Source organism: Pyxicephalus adspersus, chromosome 6, assembly GCF_032062135.1.
Source record: "Pyxicephalus adspersus chromosome 6, UCB_Pads_2.0, whole genome shotgun sequence".
In the NCBI taxonomy this organism is placed as follows: Eukaryota; Metazoa; Chordata; class Amphibia; order Anura; family Pyxicephalidae; genus Pyxicephalus; species Pyxicephalus adspersus.
In genome coordinates, this window is record NC_092863.1 from 51,865,138 (window position 1) to 51,883,314 (window position 18,177).

The 18,177-nt window shown below is 36.4% G+C and overlaps 1 protein-coding gene across 1 annotated transcript in view; it reads right to left on the minus strand.

Annotated features, from left to right (window-relative positions):
- Positions 1-3,966: 3,966 nt before the first annotated feature.
- Positions 3,967-18,177, minus strand: part of GLT1D1 (glycosyltransferase 1 domain containing 1) — a 64,722-nt gene continuing 50,511 nt past the window's right edge. The window contains exon 12 of the mRNA XM_072415754.1: positions 3,967-4,379. Coding sequence (XP_072271855.1) covers positions 4,227-4,379 — 153 coding nt within the window. The 3' untranslated portion in view covers positions 3,967-4,226. The remainder of the gene's footprint in view (positions 4,380-18,177) is intronic.

Sequence of the window (18,177 nt, forward strand, 5' to 3'; positions counted from 1 at the left end):
ACAAAAATAGTAAGAACATCTTAAATTAAATACCAACTATAGAAAAAAAATGGTTTCTTTGCAAAATAAAATCTGCTTTTCACAGTGTTTGTGATGTGAGTTCCAGTTTGTTGTTGATTTTTTTAAAGTGCTGAGAATATGAAAGGTAAACTAGAAAAAACAATGTAATAGTTTAGTTTTTACAATAGTACATAATAATATGATATTTAATTGCAGGGGAACAACCTAGAAGCTACTCTCCTTGTTGTTGTTTGGGAATTTAATGTTACTTTCAAAGTGCTGAAAAACATCATTATTCTTCAAATATTTCATGTGACATGTAGCAAAAGAAAAAAAAAGACCATTGATTTTTATCAGACTGAACTCATCACTGGATGTGCAGGTTATGTAGGGATAAGGTTCCAAAAAAATTCAAGCAACTTTTTTGAAGTTCTATTTTTCTCATGAAATGTTTCCTTTATACATGGATAATGGGTGCTTCCAACAAGCTACATTACTACAATCATGCTGAAGCCAATCTAGTGACTTACTAAGGGTTTATGTTTGAGCACTTAGTTAAGCGCTGCATTTTCTAACTATGCAAGTTTTTTTGGCAAAGTAAACTTATATTGTCATAATTTGTCACAGGCAATTATAAAAATATACAAAAAAGTAGAAAAGGTCTTGACCCATTAGTATCATTGGTATAGTCAGACCAATCCACTGGACTATTTCCATTTTTACCAAGAAGTGGGGGTGCCTTTGTCTGCAAAAGTTCTTCAATATTATGTGCTGCATTTAAGGAAATGCAATGCAAAGCAGGCAAAAAAACATCCTCTAAACTGGAATTTCCTCTGCTCAGTCAATGAAAGCTACTCCATATTTGTAGTCTTACCTAGTGTTGGTCGAATAGCTCACTATTCGATTTGGCAGCTATTTGCTCGAATATAGCAAAAAAATTCAGGTGGTCGAACATCGAATTCGAACACCATTAAAGTCAATGGGAGAAAAATTTGTTTCAGCACTGTGTAGAGCTTCTACAGCCTCCAAACAGATGTAAAAAGATACATAAAAAGATACATTGTAAAAAGATAAATTGTAAAAGGATACATAAAAAGATACAATATAAAAAGTTACATACCACTATTACATACCCCTGTGCTTCACATGAAGATTAAAGAGCACCTGTCAAATCTATTTTAGGCTAAAGCTAGATACACACTTCCAATAATTATTGTTAGAAAATGAACGATTGTGACCGATCAACGATTATGCACGATTATACTTGAACAATCATATTGTGCACAATTCTGTACATGCTGTAACAATATGATTGTTCATATATAATCCACCAATCACTGAACGTCACGATACTGTACACGCGATAGATAGTGAAAGATCGTCGGCCAATCAGATCAACCGTGGCAGTCGTTCATTTCCAGCGACAATCCTCGTTCGTCGGCGTCCTTGGTCACTTTTTTTTGGCCAATCGGTCGTTCACCGGTCGTTTCTAATGATAATTATTGGACCTGTGTATGCAGCTTTAGTCTACACGGACTGCATTCCCATGGGCTAATCTACACCAGGACGTTTCCTCCAGGCGCGTTTTTGAGCGTTATCTTAAACGTTGCTTGCAACATTTAAAAAATTAAACCGCTGGATAAACGCAGGAAAACGCTTCCATTGAACTCAATGGAGGCTTTTTCAAGCGTTTTTAAGCTTTTATGAAAGCTTCCATTGAAAACAATGGGGGCTTTTATAAACATTTTTAGCAGGACTTTGGAATCTGGAAGCCCCCTTTAATAAGGAGACTCCCAGGTAAAGTTCCCACGGTCCAGGAATCCCACAATGACATTATGATTCATAATGTCATTGTCAGATAACCTGTAAAAAATAAAAAAGAACAAGTTTAAAATAAAAAACACATACAAAAAAAAATTTAGGAAAAAAAAAAAATTTTTTTTTTTTCCTCCTGAATTTTTGCTGTCGAATGCAGCAAAATTCGGGTCGGGTCTACCCGAATTCGAACAGCCATATTCGGGTCGAATATAGGGACAACCCGAATTCGAACATCAACACTAATCTTACCTCTATTGTATTGTTAATACAATTCAGCAGTATGTCTAAATATGACTGTGTAGTATTAAAATCTGTTTAATAAAGTTTTTACAATCCAGTTGTATTATCCAGTTGGCAAATGTGGCATAGAACTCTAACCTTACATAATCTGAATAGCCACTCCTCCTCTTTTTATAATTTTAAGGAAATGATGTGAGACCAGTGAGACATGCATCTTTGGACTCCTAGCCCACCTTCAGAGCTTTAACTGATCTTTGATAAATCCTAACCTCAGTGCATCTCTCTATTTTGAAGGAGTAACACATCAGTACCCTCCTATAAAATAGGTACTTTTTATTTATCTACAAATGAGGTCCTGTCTCTAGAATACTTCAGAATCTTTCTGAAGAGAATTGGTCTAATTCTTTGGACCAATTATTCTGGAATCCCAATCCATCTAAAAAGGTGACTTCTGTGATTTATTATAGACCCAGCTCCCTCTGGACCAAGCAGAGAGACATTCGGGCCCCAAAAACATGTGGACTGATATCCTTTTAGACTTCTCCAAAGCATGGATGACCATCTTGATTGCTACATATAGGGAAATAGTGATAACAATATATCATTATACTTACATTTCAGCCCATTTCTGGCTTTGCTAATGGGACTCACTCACTGCCTCCTCCCAATGCTTGTGAGGTGCCCAAGAGGTGGACCTCTTCCATTCCCTCTGTTCAAAATTTAAATACTTCTGGCATACCATTAGGCGCAATACGTTTGTCATCTAGTAAGTTGTGTCCTATTCTCTGCACAATGGGAAATCCTATATAGACACTCTTCCCACTCCTAAAAAACAGAAAATGATTCAAACCTTCCAAATAACATCATCGTATACACCTTTAGGATACTTTCAAATCACCCACCTGTGCGTTTCAATGTCACGGCCTCACCCTTACCTTCCCAAACCCCTATGGCCTTGCCTAGTCTCGAGTCTACCATAAGGCCTGAGCACAGATGATACTTCGTACTTTGGGATTCTGGTGTTGTCTATGTTTCCTTTTGTTATCTCATTGTTCCCTGTTGAATTGTTACATTGTAATTTTATTATATTGTATAAGTTTGTGTCAATTTCCAACCTTGTTGTTTGTAAAAATGTTTGTATCTTTACAAAAATGAAATAAAAGAGGCTCAAATAAAGTTTTTACACAATATACAATACAATATATGAACACACGGCCTAAACCGGTCAGCACAAATACAGAGTTCAACATAGTATATTGATGTAATAAAAAACAGATAAAAAATGTATGATTATGACACTAGGTCGAACATGATTCTATCCACCACAATGTGGGGCAATTATTATACGGTTAAGCACCCAGTTGGAAAAAAGGAAAGTTTACACAATTTGTCTAGCAAAAGAAAGACAAAACAGGAATTTAAACAAGAGGGAGAAAGGCAAAGGTACAAATAAACAGAGTTGAAAGCCCCACTCAATTATAAGGAAAATTAAAGGAGAGTAAAAAAAAACAATTAATGACAAAAAAACAAAAAAGTGGTGGTGGTGGGGGAGATGGGGAATGTTATAATAACAAGAAAAAAAAAAAAGATGTTGTCATGGTGGTCCCTTCATTCAGCTACAAACACAATACAGAAAATCAGTATGCATTACTTGATTCAGGGAAGAATGTTTTTCTATTGATAAACAGTCCTGCCCCCATAGCCGGTTATTTATTGAAAGTGTTCTGGTCCAACGCTAAAAGGTGTTCCTTGTGATCAATATGTTTGAGTTCCTCAAACCACTTCTTATGATAAATGTATATATCAGTGGAGGCAGTCCTGTCTTGCCAAACACATGTAAGGAGTAAAACCTTCCCCAGTATACCCTGGTCCCCAAATATCATCAACAGAATGACTTTACAATGTCAGTTACAATAAAAAAAATGACTTTAATATCTGATAGTGAAACTAATTGAACATTAGAAACAAATACAATTCAAAATAGAGTATAAGAAAAAGAAATACACACAAAAATGCACTGTTAAGAGAGAGCACATTGAGTTCATTTTTGAAGTAGTGCCTCGTCAGTGAAATAAAAACATTATAAAATTCCCTTTAACTTCCCCAGATAATTATAAAAATAAATAAATAATTTTGGGACCAATTTTGTCGCCAATCTTTTTTTTATATCATATTCCATTTAGTTTTTGAACAAGATTTTGATATGTCTCTCTTTCAAGTTCCCAAGAATGATTAGTGTAGATATATTGTTTGGCATTTTTTATAATTTTCCTTTTCAGATCCGATTCCCTCATCAGTCTTATGGACAGCTGGACAAATTCCTAAAAAACAAAAAAAAAAACACATAGGATCAGTAAAAAAAAAAAAAAAAAAAACTGAAAGAATTAATCATTCACATAATCTCTAAGGAGGAATTATGTTCTTCATAAGTGATGACCAATCTTGATATGACATTTGCTACATTACTAAGGTCAACCAAAAGTGAGGAGTACAGATGCAGATGAATTTTTGAGGATTTCTATTTTCTGGACTACTGTAAATACTCTAATAAAAACCAATCCAAATATAAACTAGGTGCCTTATTTACTTGAGACTACAGGTACCCTGCTTCGACTAGTGTATAAACCTAGATCATGAAATGTGGCGGCCACTGCCAACTTTGAGATCAAAGAAATAGAATACAGTAAAATATCATTGTGAATCAATAGATCTCTGGGGTGGCAGTCATTTAAATATTTACTTATAACTACAATTGCATGGGTGTATTCTGCAAAATGTCCTCTTTTCTTAAAGGTTAAAGTATTTTGTACTTTTGAGTTGCTTATGATAAGTCACTTGCTCCTAAATTATCTTTTGTGCATTATTTTTGACATTCAATAGATGGCTCTGTGCCCTAACCTATATCTCTGATGACAAGAGGGCAACAGCCAGCGCACCCCACAAGGAGTATTGGACTTTAGGAGGCTGTCTCCAGGTTGCGGCCCTGTACATGAAGGGGCTAGTAACTGCTAACTGCCAGAATGTGGTACTAGAGCAAAATGCAAAAGCGTAGTCAGACAAGCCAAAGTCAGGGCAGGCAGCAGAAGAGTAGTTAGACTGAGCAGGGGCTGGTATACCAAAGGGTCAATACCAGCAGATGCAAACAGGAAACAGGAAATAAAGCTTGGATGAACATCCTGTTGCCAATCAATTCCTTATAGGGGGGGTCATGTGACCAGCAGGTAAAAGGAACCCACCACTAGAGGGAGTCCTGGAGCAGAGGCAGCTCAAGTGGTGTTCACACTTCTGCCAGCAGACAGAGAATATCTGCCAAATTTTAAAATCCTCCAGGGTGAAGGGACAGCTCTCAAGGAGTCATAAGATTACCGGGCAGAGCTGGTGCTGCTGGCTACAGAAGAGTGAAAAGTGGGTGACACAGATGAAGGCACAGATCTGTGGTGCACACTTCACATGGGGACACAAAGCGAGTTAATGGTTTAACTGAAGTAAAAACCGATATTCTTTTTCTAATAGCATTTTGAGGGCAATACATTTTCAGTTCATGTTTATACTTCATGTGTATCATGGATGTGTACATTTTATTTTTTCCCTTTTCAAATGCAAAGCCAATAATTCTTTTTGCTCAAAATGAAACATAAAGCAGAAATACAGAACTGACCTTGGAATATATTAAGGCATACATTCAAAATACATTGGGCCTAATTTATTAAAGCTCTCCAAACCTGGAAAGGATACACTTTCTTTAGTGAACCTACCTGGGTGATCTGGCAAACCTGGAATAGATTTCTTAAAAGTCAATTGCTATTTGTTAGCAAATATTTTCAATCCTGGACCAGATTCATTACAGGTTTGCTGACTCACTGATGAAAGTGTATCTTCTCCAGCCTTGCAGAGCTTTAATAAATAGGGTCCACTGTGTTCTTTAGTACAATATGAATGTGTATTTAATCAATTTGGCCACCTCTTTCATTAATTTATTAGTAACATTCATTTCGTAACCAGCATCTGCTTCAGAATCAAAATTGAGAGGTCTGACAGTGTGTAAAATGTTGGAAGGGATATTATAACACCATCCTGATTGCCCCTATTACACATTTCTCAGCTAAAAGCTAACTCACAAAAGGAAATAAAAATAAAGCAATTTGTCCTCAATAGATTACTGCATAAAAGCCACAAATAATGTGGGAAGTTTTTTTGTCACGACGATATAAGACGATATAAAAAAGCTTACCTTGCCCTAATATGGCTATATAAAATGCAAAGTAACAAATACCAAAGGATAACATTTTCTTTGTTTTCCTTTATGTTAAGAGCTTATTCTACATGAACAATGGAAATAAAATGTAGTTTGGATTTGCAAATCCAGAAAAAATAGGGAAAAATTAGGACATTTGTCAGATTTCTGCTTAGAATTATTCCCATCAGGAAGGTGTGTTATAGTAAAACCTTTACAGTGAGAACAGAACACAAGAGTTCAATAAAAAAATTTTACCAGTAAAATTGGGATGGATTAGAACCCTTTGTCATGTTATTATTACTGTCTTGGTCTTCATTTTCTTTTAGTAAATACAGATGTCCTTGTTTCTTAATTAAGTTGCGTATTTACAAAAAAAAAAAAAAAAACATTAAATGTATTTGTATAGGTACAGTAACAGGCTCTTTTTTGCAGAACAGACATTATAGGTCTCTTTTGCAATAAACAAACCTAATAGTCTGTTGGCAATCTTCTCTTAAATGTACAATGCATGGCATGCATGGGAGTCACATCACTCTGGCCTGGCCGGAGCATCAAAATGGCGTAAGACCCTGAACCAGGAAAACTACCAGGTGAAGATGTCAGTGATCCTGACAAAGAAAAAGAAAAAGCATGGCCTAATCATCAAGCAAAGGGCATTTGTGTAAAGCTAAATACACAAATCAAATATATATATATATATATATATATATATATATATATATATATATATAGATAGATAGAGATTTTTATGACGATGCCCCCCCAACATCAACAAAAATGCTGAGGTATTAGGGTGCCCCTATTCAATCCAAACAAAAATACTATAGATACACAGTAGTGCCATCTCACACTCTCCCACATTGCTGACTAAGCAGTAAAGGAGCAGCAGTACAATGATGGAACAAACCATCATTAAGTTCTCTCCCCCCGTCAGCTTGTCTGCACATTTGCAATCGGTTCGCAATCACTATTTGTGTTATCAAAAGACTGTAAAGGGTTGATTATATATTCTTTTAAAGACGTATTCATGAATTCAGAGCTGCATCAATTTGTGTCAATAATATCTTGCTGGGTTCAGTTTAAAGTGTCATCAACAAGATGTCATGTTTCTGAAGGGAAAACAAACCACAGAGAAAACCTTGGATATAAAACAGAATCACATTCTCTGCCCCCACACCTTTCTTCTCAAGACAGAGACAGAAACAAACATTGTCAACAGTCCTAATCCTTTCAAAACTCTACTAAACCGTGTTTTGTGTTCCCGCTATTAAAGAGATATTTATTACATCCTGTCCTGCAAATCAGAAATCTTGTAACAGAAGCACAAACTGTAGCAGAAACCTAACAAAAAATGTAACTTTCTGCGCCATACAAAAGAAAATATATTGGCTGGAAAAATACAGGAGCTCTAAGTGTAAATAAAATAAAATAAGGAAAGTAGAGGGGCTTTTTGACATCCTTTGGTGAGATGCATTAAGAACAAATTCAGACACTTTTGTTGAATCTTACAACTTTGAACTACTTGGTAGAAATGTGTTACACTTGGTTTCAAAGAGAAAGGAGAACTGTGCACGAACACAAATACTTTATCCTAGTCCTGAGGCATGGTGGAGGGAGCATCACAGTTTGGAGCTTCTTAGCTTTTAATTTTAGAGGAAACAATTTGTTCACATTTGTTTCATGAAACGCATAACTAAACTAAACATAAAAAAGGAAAACAACATTTTTGGAACCAAGTCTCTGCTCTAACCTCAACCAAATATGATGCTGAAGAATTGATGGAAACTATCAAATAGCAAATGACTTTAAAGAAATCCATTCTAGGTTTGCTGAATTACCCATCTTCACTGATTAAAGTGTATTTTCTCCGACCTTGGAGAGTTTTAACAAATCAGGCCCAATGTGTTTATATCCTTGTATTCCAAATATGGAACAAAACAACTTTTCACTGTGGGTCTGTTCATTCTACAAATTATGTTCTTACATAAGATCATAAAATAGAACATACAATTTTTAAGAAACACAAGCTTTCTTTATTAGTGATCTTCTCTTAAATGTAAGTATAAAATTCTTTTTAACAACAGTAAAATTACAATCCTGGTAGAAAGCACTGCAAACAATTTGCAAATCAAATAAATATTTTTCTTCGGTGTCTGCATTCATTAGGAGATTTAGGTAGGATAATGAATTTCCTTTATCCCATCTTAGAATGGCTGCTCCCTTAGTAGAGAACAGGACTTATAAGGATAGAGGGTTTTTTGGCCCAACGAATGAATTTGTCAAAAGTGACCAGGTTGTCAAATAGTTGTAGTGTAGTTTGAACATAGAATGATCATAAAAATAAATCAGGCTGATACGGCAAGTGGTTAGAACCAGTGATAATTACATATTCTTTGTCAAGGAGGTATTCTAAATATGCATGAGGCTATATTAGAATATGAATTATTACCTTGCAATAGCAAATTCATTCAGGTTAGTGAATAAGATAAATATCTGCTGCCTTCAGCTATCTAATCATTTGGAAGCAAATCGTTTTTTACATTGTCTTGTACATGCTAGTATTTTTTGCAAAGTGAAATATGACCACTTTTAGCTAAGTGAAAGTTCCCATGTACACTGATAATTTGTTTATTCTGTGAACAGACTAAATTTATTTAGTAAATTACCTTCAATGTGTTTTTTTTTTTATTTCAAATGAGCTCCTAAAAGTTATCACAAATACGGGTTATTAGTACATTGTTTTTATAGCACTAGTAGAAGGTAGGGATTGCAGATAAAAATTGCGGAAAGTTGGAAAAAACCTGTGCATAACCTGTGCTTGGTTGGATGACATTTTGTTTGCTATATTTTGAGAGAGAAAGGTTCCCATAAAGATAATACAGGTAAAACAGAGAATTTTATATATATATTTAAAAAGTAAAGAAAAACAAATAATAAAATACCTATGTTCCTCTAAAATTATAATACAGAAAACTATTTTTAGTGGCATAAATTAAGGGTGGCATAAATTAAGGGAAACATTTGAGAAAAAATGGACAAAGTTCTTTTTAAACAAATGTTCAGAAAATATTAAATTGTCAAAATCTAACTACTGGTTTGGACAGCTGCCACCAGCTTTTTTTCCCCCATACCTCCTCACACAACACTTAGCATGATTCTTCCTTATACTCGGAAGCACATCTCAATTAATCCAAAGGATCTTCTTTGGAATACCCTTCCCTATTTTTGATAGTATTCCTTACACTGCTTACAAGATCCAACACATATCTTCTGAGTTTGAAGATATATAAAAATAATAAAACCACAGTGTACATATTTAAATCGTAGATACCTCCATCTACTAGAACTGGATTAATTAACAATTCTTACATCATTAAGATAGCCATCCAAAATCTCCAATCGAGTCATTTCCCCCTTTTTGTGACGTTTTCTTGTGAGGTCAATATACCAAGGTCTCGGCAATCCTGAGGAAGCCCGTTTAGGGCAAAACGCGTCAGATGAGACCATATGTACAGTACTGACCCACATTTTGGACTCTTTAGTGAGAGTATTTTGAAAACTCATGGTTAAACATTGCCATGGCCTCTTTTACCAATGATGTTTCTAGAAGTATATGTTTTAGTAACTGAAATAAAAGGTTTTATGTCATGCTAGACTTATTTTCTGCCATAAAGAGTCGCTATCTTTACACTTTTTCTAACTACAAATTAAATTTTGCTGGATGTTAATTTTAAGCTTGTTAAAATTGGTTTTAAAAGCAAAACATCTTAGTCCTTATTTATGATCAAACATATTTGGAAAATTCTGAAATGGTGAAGTGCTGTAAGGCCCTCACCAGACCCCAGTTCCCCAATCCAATGCCGTACTCTTCGCATATAGCAGCCCCCACTCAGAAACTAACTGTGCCTTCCAGCATTCCGTTGTCCCCAGCCCACAAATAATGCAGTACAGAATAATCCAGCAGAGACGATTCCAGAAAATAAAGCCAGAGGTCATACACAGAAATCAGTCCACCAAACAAGGTATTCAAGAGTGTAGACAGAGAAGAGTCGTGGTTAGAGGCAAAAGTCGGTCCAGGCAGCATACAATCGCAGGGTCAGGAAACAGACAGAAACAACAGTAAATACAAGGAATCAAGACACCAGCAGCAGATCAGCCCAGTCTAACACTACAACAGGCAACTGGTGACTGGTGACTGTAAGCAGAAAGTCTATAAAGCCAGGAACTAATCTGCTCCTCAGATACCCATCAGCTGTGCACAGCCTCAGAGTATGTGCTGGGGATGATGAGAAGGTATTTCTCAGGCTACATGGCTAAAGGGAAGCAGGATATCCTGCTATTTTTTAGGCTATCTGCAAGGATGACATTCTTTCCAATAGCTAGTAATGCAAGAATCTCACTGCTTTACACAAACCTCACTTGGAAGACAAAGGGTTAGCACTAGAAGCCAATCAATGTGTGGCAACACACAGTTATGTCAGTGCAATACAGAGGACTAGCTTACAGGAGGGCAAACGTAAGTCTAACCTTATGTTTAATCAGTACCATGATCTCCCTCCATCACAGGCCCCATGCTTTCCCTCAAAAACAGAGATATAGTAGGAATGTTGTACACCAATATGAAAACAAACGAAAAGATACTGAGACAGCCTACAATGAATTTTCAGGTGATTGACCACTCTTCTCACACGATTACTTGGTCAGGCATTGCTTTCTCCTAAATCAAACCAGTCAGTTAACCAACCAGCATTATCCCAATGTTAGCACAGCTTGTTCCAAAAAACTCTCAACATTGTAAGCATGTAAATCCCATCAATCAGCATAAAGTTTTCCATGTTTATCATATATGCCGAAAATACCCACAAATACCCACCTAAAAAATAATGTTCCTGTGGGCAACGATAAACCTAAAACAGGTTGTTTATAACACATATTATACAGTGATCTAAATATAGTTGCTATCTGCACAGAGGTAAACTTATTCTAACAATTCTGTCCGAATAGTCTACATACCGAGATTTTTTTTTTGTTTGTTTGTTTTTTGCTAATCAAATGGAGACGACTGTTTTATGTGATGACAAATGATGAGATATTAGGAAATCATCATTGTGTAAAGAAATGACAAGCAGCTACTGAAGTATATGTAATGTTGATTGAGATGACAGTATGGAAGATAATATAGACAGATGTTCTAGATAAAACTATTTGCCATCTGTGCAATGAACAATGACCTCAAGATTGTTTGGGTAAATCAAAAAATGCCAAAGAATTACCCACATTTGAAGATTCACCCAAAATCTATTTACATTAAGGATACCAATATATTATACAATTACTTTATTTTATAACATGATTGAATTGGCAGTGTCTGTGTTGATTGTTCCTCTTCTAACTAGTGTGCATACAAATATTTTCCCATAAACTGTGTGCACTTTTGGTGCTTACATTCTAGAAATATGCAGGCTTAAACAACCACAGCAAGGAGTATATTCTTGGAGGGTCATTGCTAGTCCAAAGCTTTTGAAAGCAGAGGTATTGTACATTATCCACCAAATGTAGCACAATAATTTTAAATAGAACAAAATGTGGAACCACAATGGCCAACACATTATATATTACATTCCAATTGGATTCCAATCCATTAATTATTCTGCAAAGATCACCTCGTCCAGCTTGGACTACATTAAAACTTAACTCTCCCAAAAACCATTTAAGTAGATTATGCATTAACATAGGAGAATGTACCTTACAGTGCTAATAACAAACTTAACGCTAACTTAGCTACTAAGTAGAAAACTATTAGCTACTAAAATTTCCCAACACTTTCAGAGAGCTCCATCTCTTTTATCAGTAGCTAATAATAGCTGCTTTTAGCAGAAGACCCTAAGGCCTTTTAATTTTTTGGTTTAAAGCAAAACTAAACCCTACATTCACAAAATTGAAAGCAGACAGCAAAAATTATGGCAGTATAGTATTATTTACTAAACTCATCTCTCTCCTTTGCCAGCATTTTCTCTTCCAGGTTTGGAATCTTCAGGAAACTTTACTGGCCAGGCCAAATTCACACATGGGAATACACTGAGCAGCCAGCTACATCAATATGTCAGCACGTGCAGCTCAGTGTGCATTTACCAGGCAGGTAAGTTTTTTTCCCCCTACTCAAGTTATGAGGCAGTCCAAAAGCTTTAGACATAGCTTGTTAACCTATGTGACAAAAGTTGGGTACTCCTTGCTAAAAGGTACTTTTAATACATTTATTTGCGAGTTAGTAATTATATGCAGCTAAAGGATCCTGATTTTACTTACTGCATGACTCACTGCATCATCTGCAGTAGGTAAGGCCCAATCACAGTTGGGTCCACAAATATTTGATCATAGACAACTTTTTTCTAGTTTTGGTTCCGTACATTACCAGTTAATTTTAAGTGAAACAACTCAGATGCAGTTGAACTGCAGACTTTCATCTTTATTTCAGTGGGTTGAACAAAAAGATTGCATGAAATTGTGAGGAACTAAAGCCTTTTTTTTACTTAATCACTTCATTTCAGGGGCTCAAAAGTAATTGGACAATTGACTCAAAGACTATTTCATGGGCTGGTATGGACAATTCCTTCAGTATGTCATTATCAATTTGGCAGATAAATGGCCTGGAGTTGATTTGAGGGGGGGTTGCTTGTATGTGGAAGATTTTGCTGTGAACAGACAACATGCAGTCAAAGGAGCTCTCCATGCAGGTGAAACAAGCCATCCTTAAGCTTCAAAAACAGAAAAAATCCCATCCGAGAATGTGCTACAATATTAGGACTGGCAAAATCTACAGTTTGGTACATTCTGAGAAAGAAACAAAGCACTGGTGAATGCCAAAAGACCTGGATGTTCACGGAAGACAACAGTGGTGGATGATCACAGAATCATTTCCATGGTGAAGAGAAACCCCTTCACAACAGCCAACCAAGTGAACAACACTCTCCAGGAGGTAGACGTATCGATATCCAAGTCTACCATAAAGAGAAGACTGCATGAAAGTAAATACAGGGGGTGATCTGCAAGGTGCAAGCCACTCATAAGCCTCAAGAATAGAAAAGCTAGATTGCACTTTGCCCAAAAACATCTAGAAAAGGGAGCACAGTTCTGGAAAAACATTCTTTGGACAGATGAAACCAAGATTAACCTTTACCAGAATGATGGCAAGAAAAAAGTATGGAGAAGGCGTGGAACAGCTCATGATCCAAAGCATACCCCACATCATCTGTAAAACACGGCGGAGGCAGTGTGATGGCTTGGGCGTGCATGGCTGCCAGTGGCACTGGGACACTAGTGTTTATCTATGATGTGACACAGGACAGAAGCAGCTGAATGAATTCTGAGGTGTTCAGAGACATACTGTCTGCTCAAATCCAGCTACATGGAGTCACATTGATTGGGAGGCATTTCATAATACAGATGGACAATGACCCAAAATATACAGCCAAAGCAACACAGGAGTTTATGAAAGTAAAAAAAGGGAATATTCTTGAATGGCCAAGTAACCTGATCTGAACCCAATGGAGCATGCATTTCACTTGTTGAAGACTAAACTTCGGACAGAAAGGCCCACAAACAAACAGCAACTGAAAGTCGCTACAGTAAAGGCCTACAGAGCATTAAAAGGGAGGAAACCCAGCATCTGGTGATGTCCATGAGTTCAAGACTACAGGCTGTCATTGCCAGCAAAGGGTTTTCAACTAAGTATTAGAAATGAACATTTTATTTTCAGCTTTTTAATTTGTCCAATTACTTTTGAGCCCCTGAAATGAAGTGATTGTGTTAAAAAGGCTTTAGTTCCTCACATTTTTATCCTCACATTATAATCTTTTTGTTCAACCTGCTGAATTAAAGCTGAAAGTGTGCAGTTCGGGGTTGTTTCATTTAAAATAAATTGTGGTAATGTACAGAACCAAAATTAGAAAACAGTTGTCTCTGTGCAAATATTTATGGACTTAACTATACCTTTCCGTACCATCCTCCCTCCTATACTTTTTTTTAAAAATATATTCCATATTAGTCATGTGACATCACATGTCTTCATGTTCCTTTAGCTGTGATCCGGCAGCATTCAACCCCTATCTTGATTTGTTCTGTCCTGTGTTGCCCCCAGGAGGGTAGGTACTTGACAGAAAGAGTAGTAGAATGATTGGACATGAGTCTACAGAAGACAAAACTTGATCTTTCTCACTGATTGGATGATGTAACTCCTGCACGTGCACAGAAGTAACATTATCACTTGCTGCTGGCTGACCTTGAACCTACACCGCACATGCACCGTGTAGTTTAGAGCAGAAACAAAAAAAAAAAAATAGTAAATAGTTTTAAAAACAAAATTTAGAGCTTTAGAATATAAAGTTTTATGAAAGAAGGTGATTAGTCTGGCAGCTCCAAAGAACATCCACTGACGTGACAATTCACATCTTTTATTGAAGGCAGAGCAGGCACCCTGCAGAGACAAACTACTGAGCATTTTTACCTTCCACATATTTTCCTGTTACAATGTAGAAAACAACATATTTCTATGAGGTTGTGGATGTTTACATGAACAAAAATAGTCAACAATTTTCAATGTCAACAACTGAATGTATTTAATAGGTAAAATTTCTCTACCAGCAATAGCTCTGTTCTCATCAAAAACATAATTGCTGTAGATATGTAGGAAACTTTTTGACCTTTCCTCCTGAACATGCCTTGAAGAACCATTTTTATTTGATTTTCACATTTCCTTTTGGCAAAAGTAATAAATCATTAAAATTTTTTTTTTTTTTTTGGTATTCTCAGGAGTAGGTGAACCATTCTCCTCCTGCTGCAAAGTGTTATTGAACTTTCCACAATCACCAGCTTATACTGACAATTTTAAGGATCAAAATTAAGCAAACAGATCTACAGACAGAGTGAAACAAACTCAGTCATGGGTCATTGCGTTCTCTTCAGTTATAGTATCAGAGTAATAGTTTTCACATGCAACAACTCATAAAACATTTCTGAATATTTTTGCAACCCTAAAAAGTATTATCCAGGAAACAAAATGCAATTTGCTAAAAATGCATTCTAGCACACTGCAGATGTGGTTACCTCTGAAAATGAAAAGGCCACTTACAATAAATATATATATATTCATTAATTACCTTACAAAGTTTGTTATTACTGATCATGCTTATTTCCATAACAGTCCACAACATGTGTAAATAACTCATATATGTCTAAAATATTTATATTATGCTAGTCCCAGCGCTTCTAATGTGTTCAACAGAGCTAGGTACGCCCACTCTCAACAGGGAACAGGCAAGGTCTAGTCCAGTGATTTTCAACCACTGTGCCGCGGCACACTAGTGTGCCATGAGAGATCTTCAGGTATACCGTGAGAAATTATCCAATGTTGGTTAATTGGTGTGAAAATTATTTATTTACTGCAAATAATTTGTCTTCATTTGGCTATACCAGCAATGTATAGTGATGGGCAGAACAAAGAAGTACTCTTGCACTAGATGGCAGCAGGTAGCTAATTAATCTGTGACATTTTTGTTTAGTGGTGTTCCGTGGGATTTTTCTAATGTAAAATATATGCCACGATTTAGGAAAGGTTGGGAAACACTGGTCTAGTCGACAGTACTGGTGCTAAGAACCTTGTAATTGGGTGTGTTCAAAAGTTTTATGCTATGACAAGTTATTGGTATTTTTCATGCAATTTATGCAGAAAGTGTGACAAACTATTTGGATTACATCAAAACAAGTTATCTAGAACAAGAATCTAATTCTCGGAGAGTGAAATGGGCGCCCTGGAGTGGAGGACACAGATACCATTTGTAATAAAGCTTTAGGCACTGTTTTTTTTTTCTTTTGGAAACACATTTATTGGTTATTTTATAATCGCTTGTTTCAACATATGTATTAATTCACATTTTCAAAAGGTGATGGTATGCAAAGTTTAGTATGTTGGGAAGCATTTGTGATAATGTAGTAAACAGGTAGACTTTGCTCCATGTAAATATCCTAATTTAGACAGAGTTTACATTTAGAGCATGTAACTCCTAGAAAAACTGCTATTGTGTCAAATAGAAAGAACCTGTTATAATCCTAAAGTAGCATCTGTTATGTTCATATGTACACTGTGTTTATGACACTAAAAAATGAGAAATTATTCACGTTCCACTTTCTTTTAAGGGCCTGGTAAAAGGTGCCATTGCATGACTTATAAGCTGCCAACTAATTTTGAGTTGGTCACCTCACTCTTAGTGATGCTGATTAGATGCTCCACTGCAGCTTGTCACATTAGGAAGGTGATTTGTATAATGAAAGGTTCCCTATAAACTGGAATGAGGTTTCTCTTGGGGGGTGCATGGTACACAGTTAAACATGTAAAAAAGCAAATCTACATAAAAGAAAGTGGAGTATATACACAGCTACTGTTAAAACCAATAAACCAACAGTCACTTTTTCCAAATGTATTAATACATTTTAGTTTAAAATAGAAGAGACACTTAACAGTCCATTACCTGACATCCTGACAACCTAGGGTTATACTGCCACCTACAGGATAAAGGAGCCACTTCAAACAGGCATGTTCATAGGAGTTATATTATAAACTCCTTCCATAAAATCTCCCTAGAAAAAAGTTTCCAATTGAGTGTCATGAAAAAGCAATCAGGGTGTAATAGGTATATAGGGTCTTCCCAACTCTTTTATATTCCCCATAATGACAACGTAAAAATAAGAAAAACAACTGATATCATATTTACATAACACCTTTGGCAGCAGTTATTGTCCCAAGTCCTTTTGGATATGATACAAGTATTGCACAGCTGGATTGCTGTTTTTTTTTGCCATTCTTCTTTGCAAATCCTCTTAAGCTCCGTAAGGCTAGATGGGACTGTTGGGAACAATCATTTTTTTTTTAAGTCTCTTCAAAGAAATTTGATAGGGTTCAAATCAGGGCTGTGGCTGGGCCACTGTAGGACATTCACAGAGTTGTCCCCAAGACACTCCTGTGTTGTCTTCACTGTGTTTTGGGTCCCTGTCATGTTGAAAGGTAACAACTCGACCCAGTTCGATGTTCTAAGCACTGTGGAACAGGTTTTCATTGAGAATAGCTCTAACTTTGCCTCAACCCTGATCAGTCTCCCAGTTGTTACTGCTGAAATACACTCCCCACAGCATGCTTCACCACCATGCTTCATTGTTGGGATGGTAATGTCAAGAGGGGGGCCTGGTTTCCTCCAGGTATAATGTACAGGACTGGGGCCAAACAGTTCAAACCTGGTTTTATCAGACCAGGGAATCTTGTTCCTCACAAACAGAGTCCTTCAGGTGCTTTCTTGCAAATTCCAAGTGGCCTTTCATGTGTTTTTTTAATGAGGAGAGGCTTCTATCCACTTTTGCCATAAAGCCCAGAACGGTGGAAGGCTGCGATTATGTTTGGAACTTAGGCCCATCCCTGCACAGGATCGGGCAACCAGCTTGGAAGAGTCCTGGTTGTGCCATATTTCTTCCATATAAGAATTACAGAGGCCATTTAACTCTTAGGAACCTTCAGTACACAATATTTTTAATTTTTTTTTGCAGCTTTCCCCAGATCTGTGCTTTGCAACAATCCTGTCTCTGAGCTTTTCAGGCAGTTCCTTTGACCTCAAGAATATCAAATCCTTTCATATCAGTCCTTGAGATAATAGATTTGGCTAACATGGAAAAGGCTATGGAGCTACAGACAGGCAATTAAGGTTGGTCTAGCCACCATGACAGCAATATCTTAGTCTGAGGATGCAACCCAATCACCATTTCCAGTGACAGATTTGACTTGTTCTAGGTCTTGGGAATGTTCTGTTGTAAAGTTCATGAGTGGAATAAAGCAAATGGAA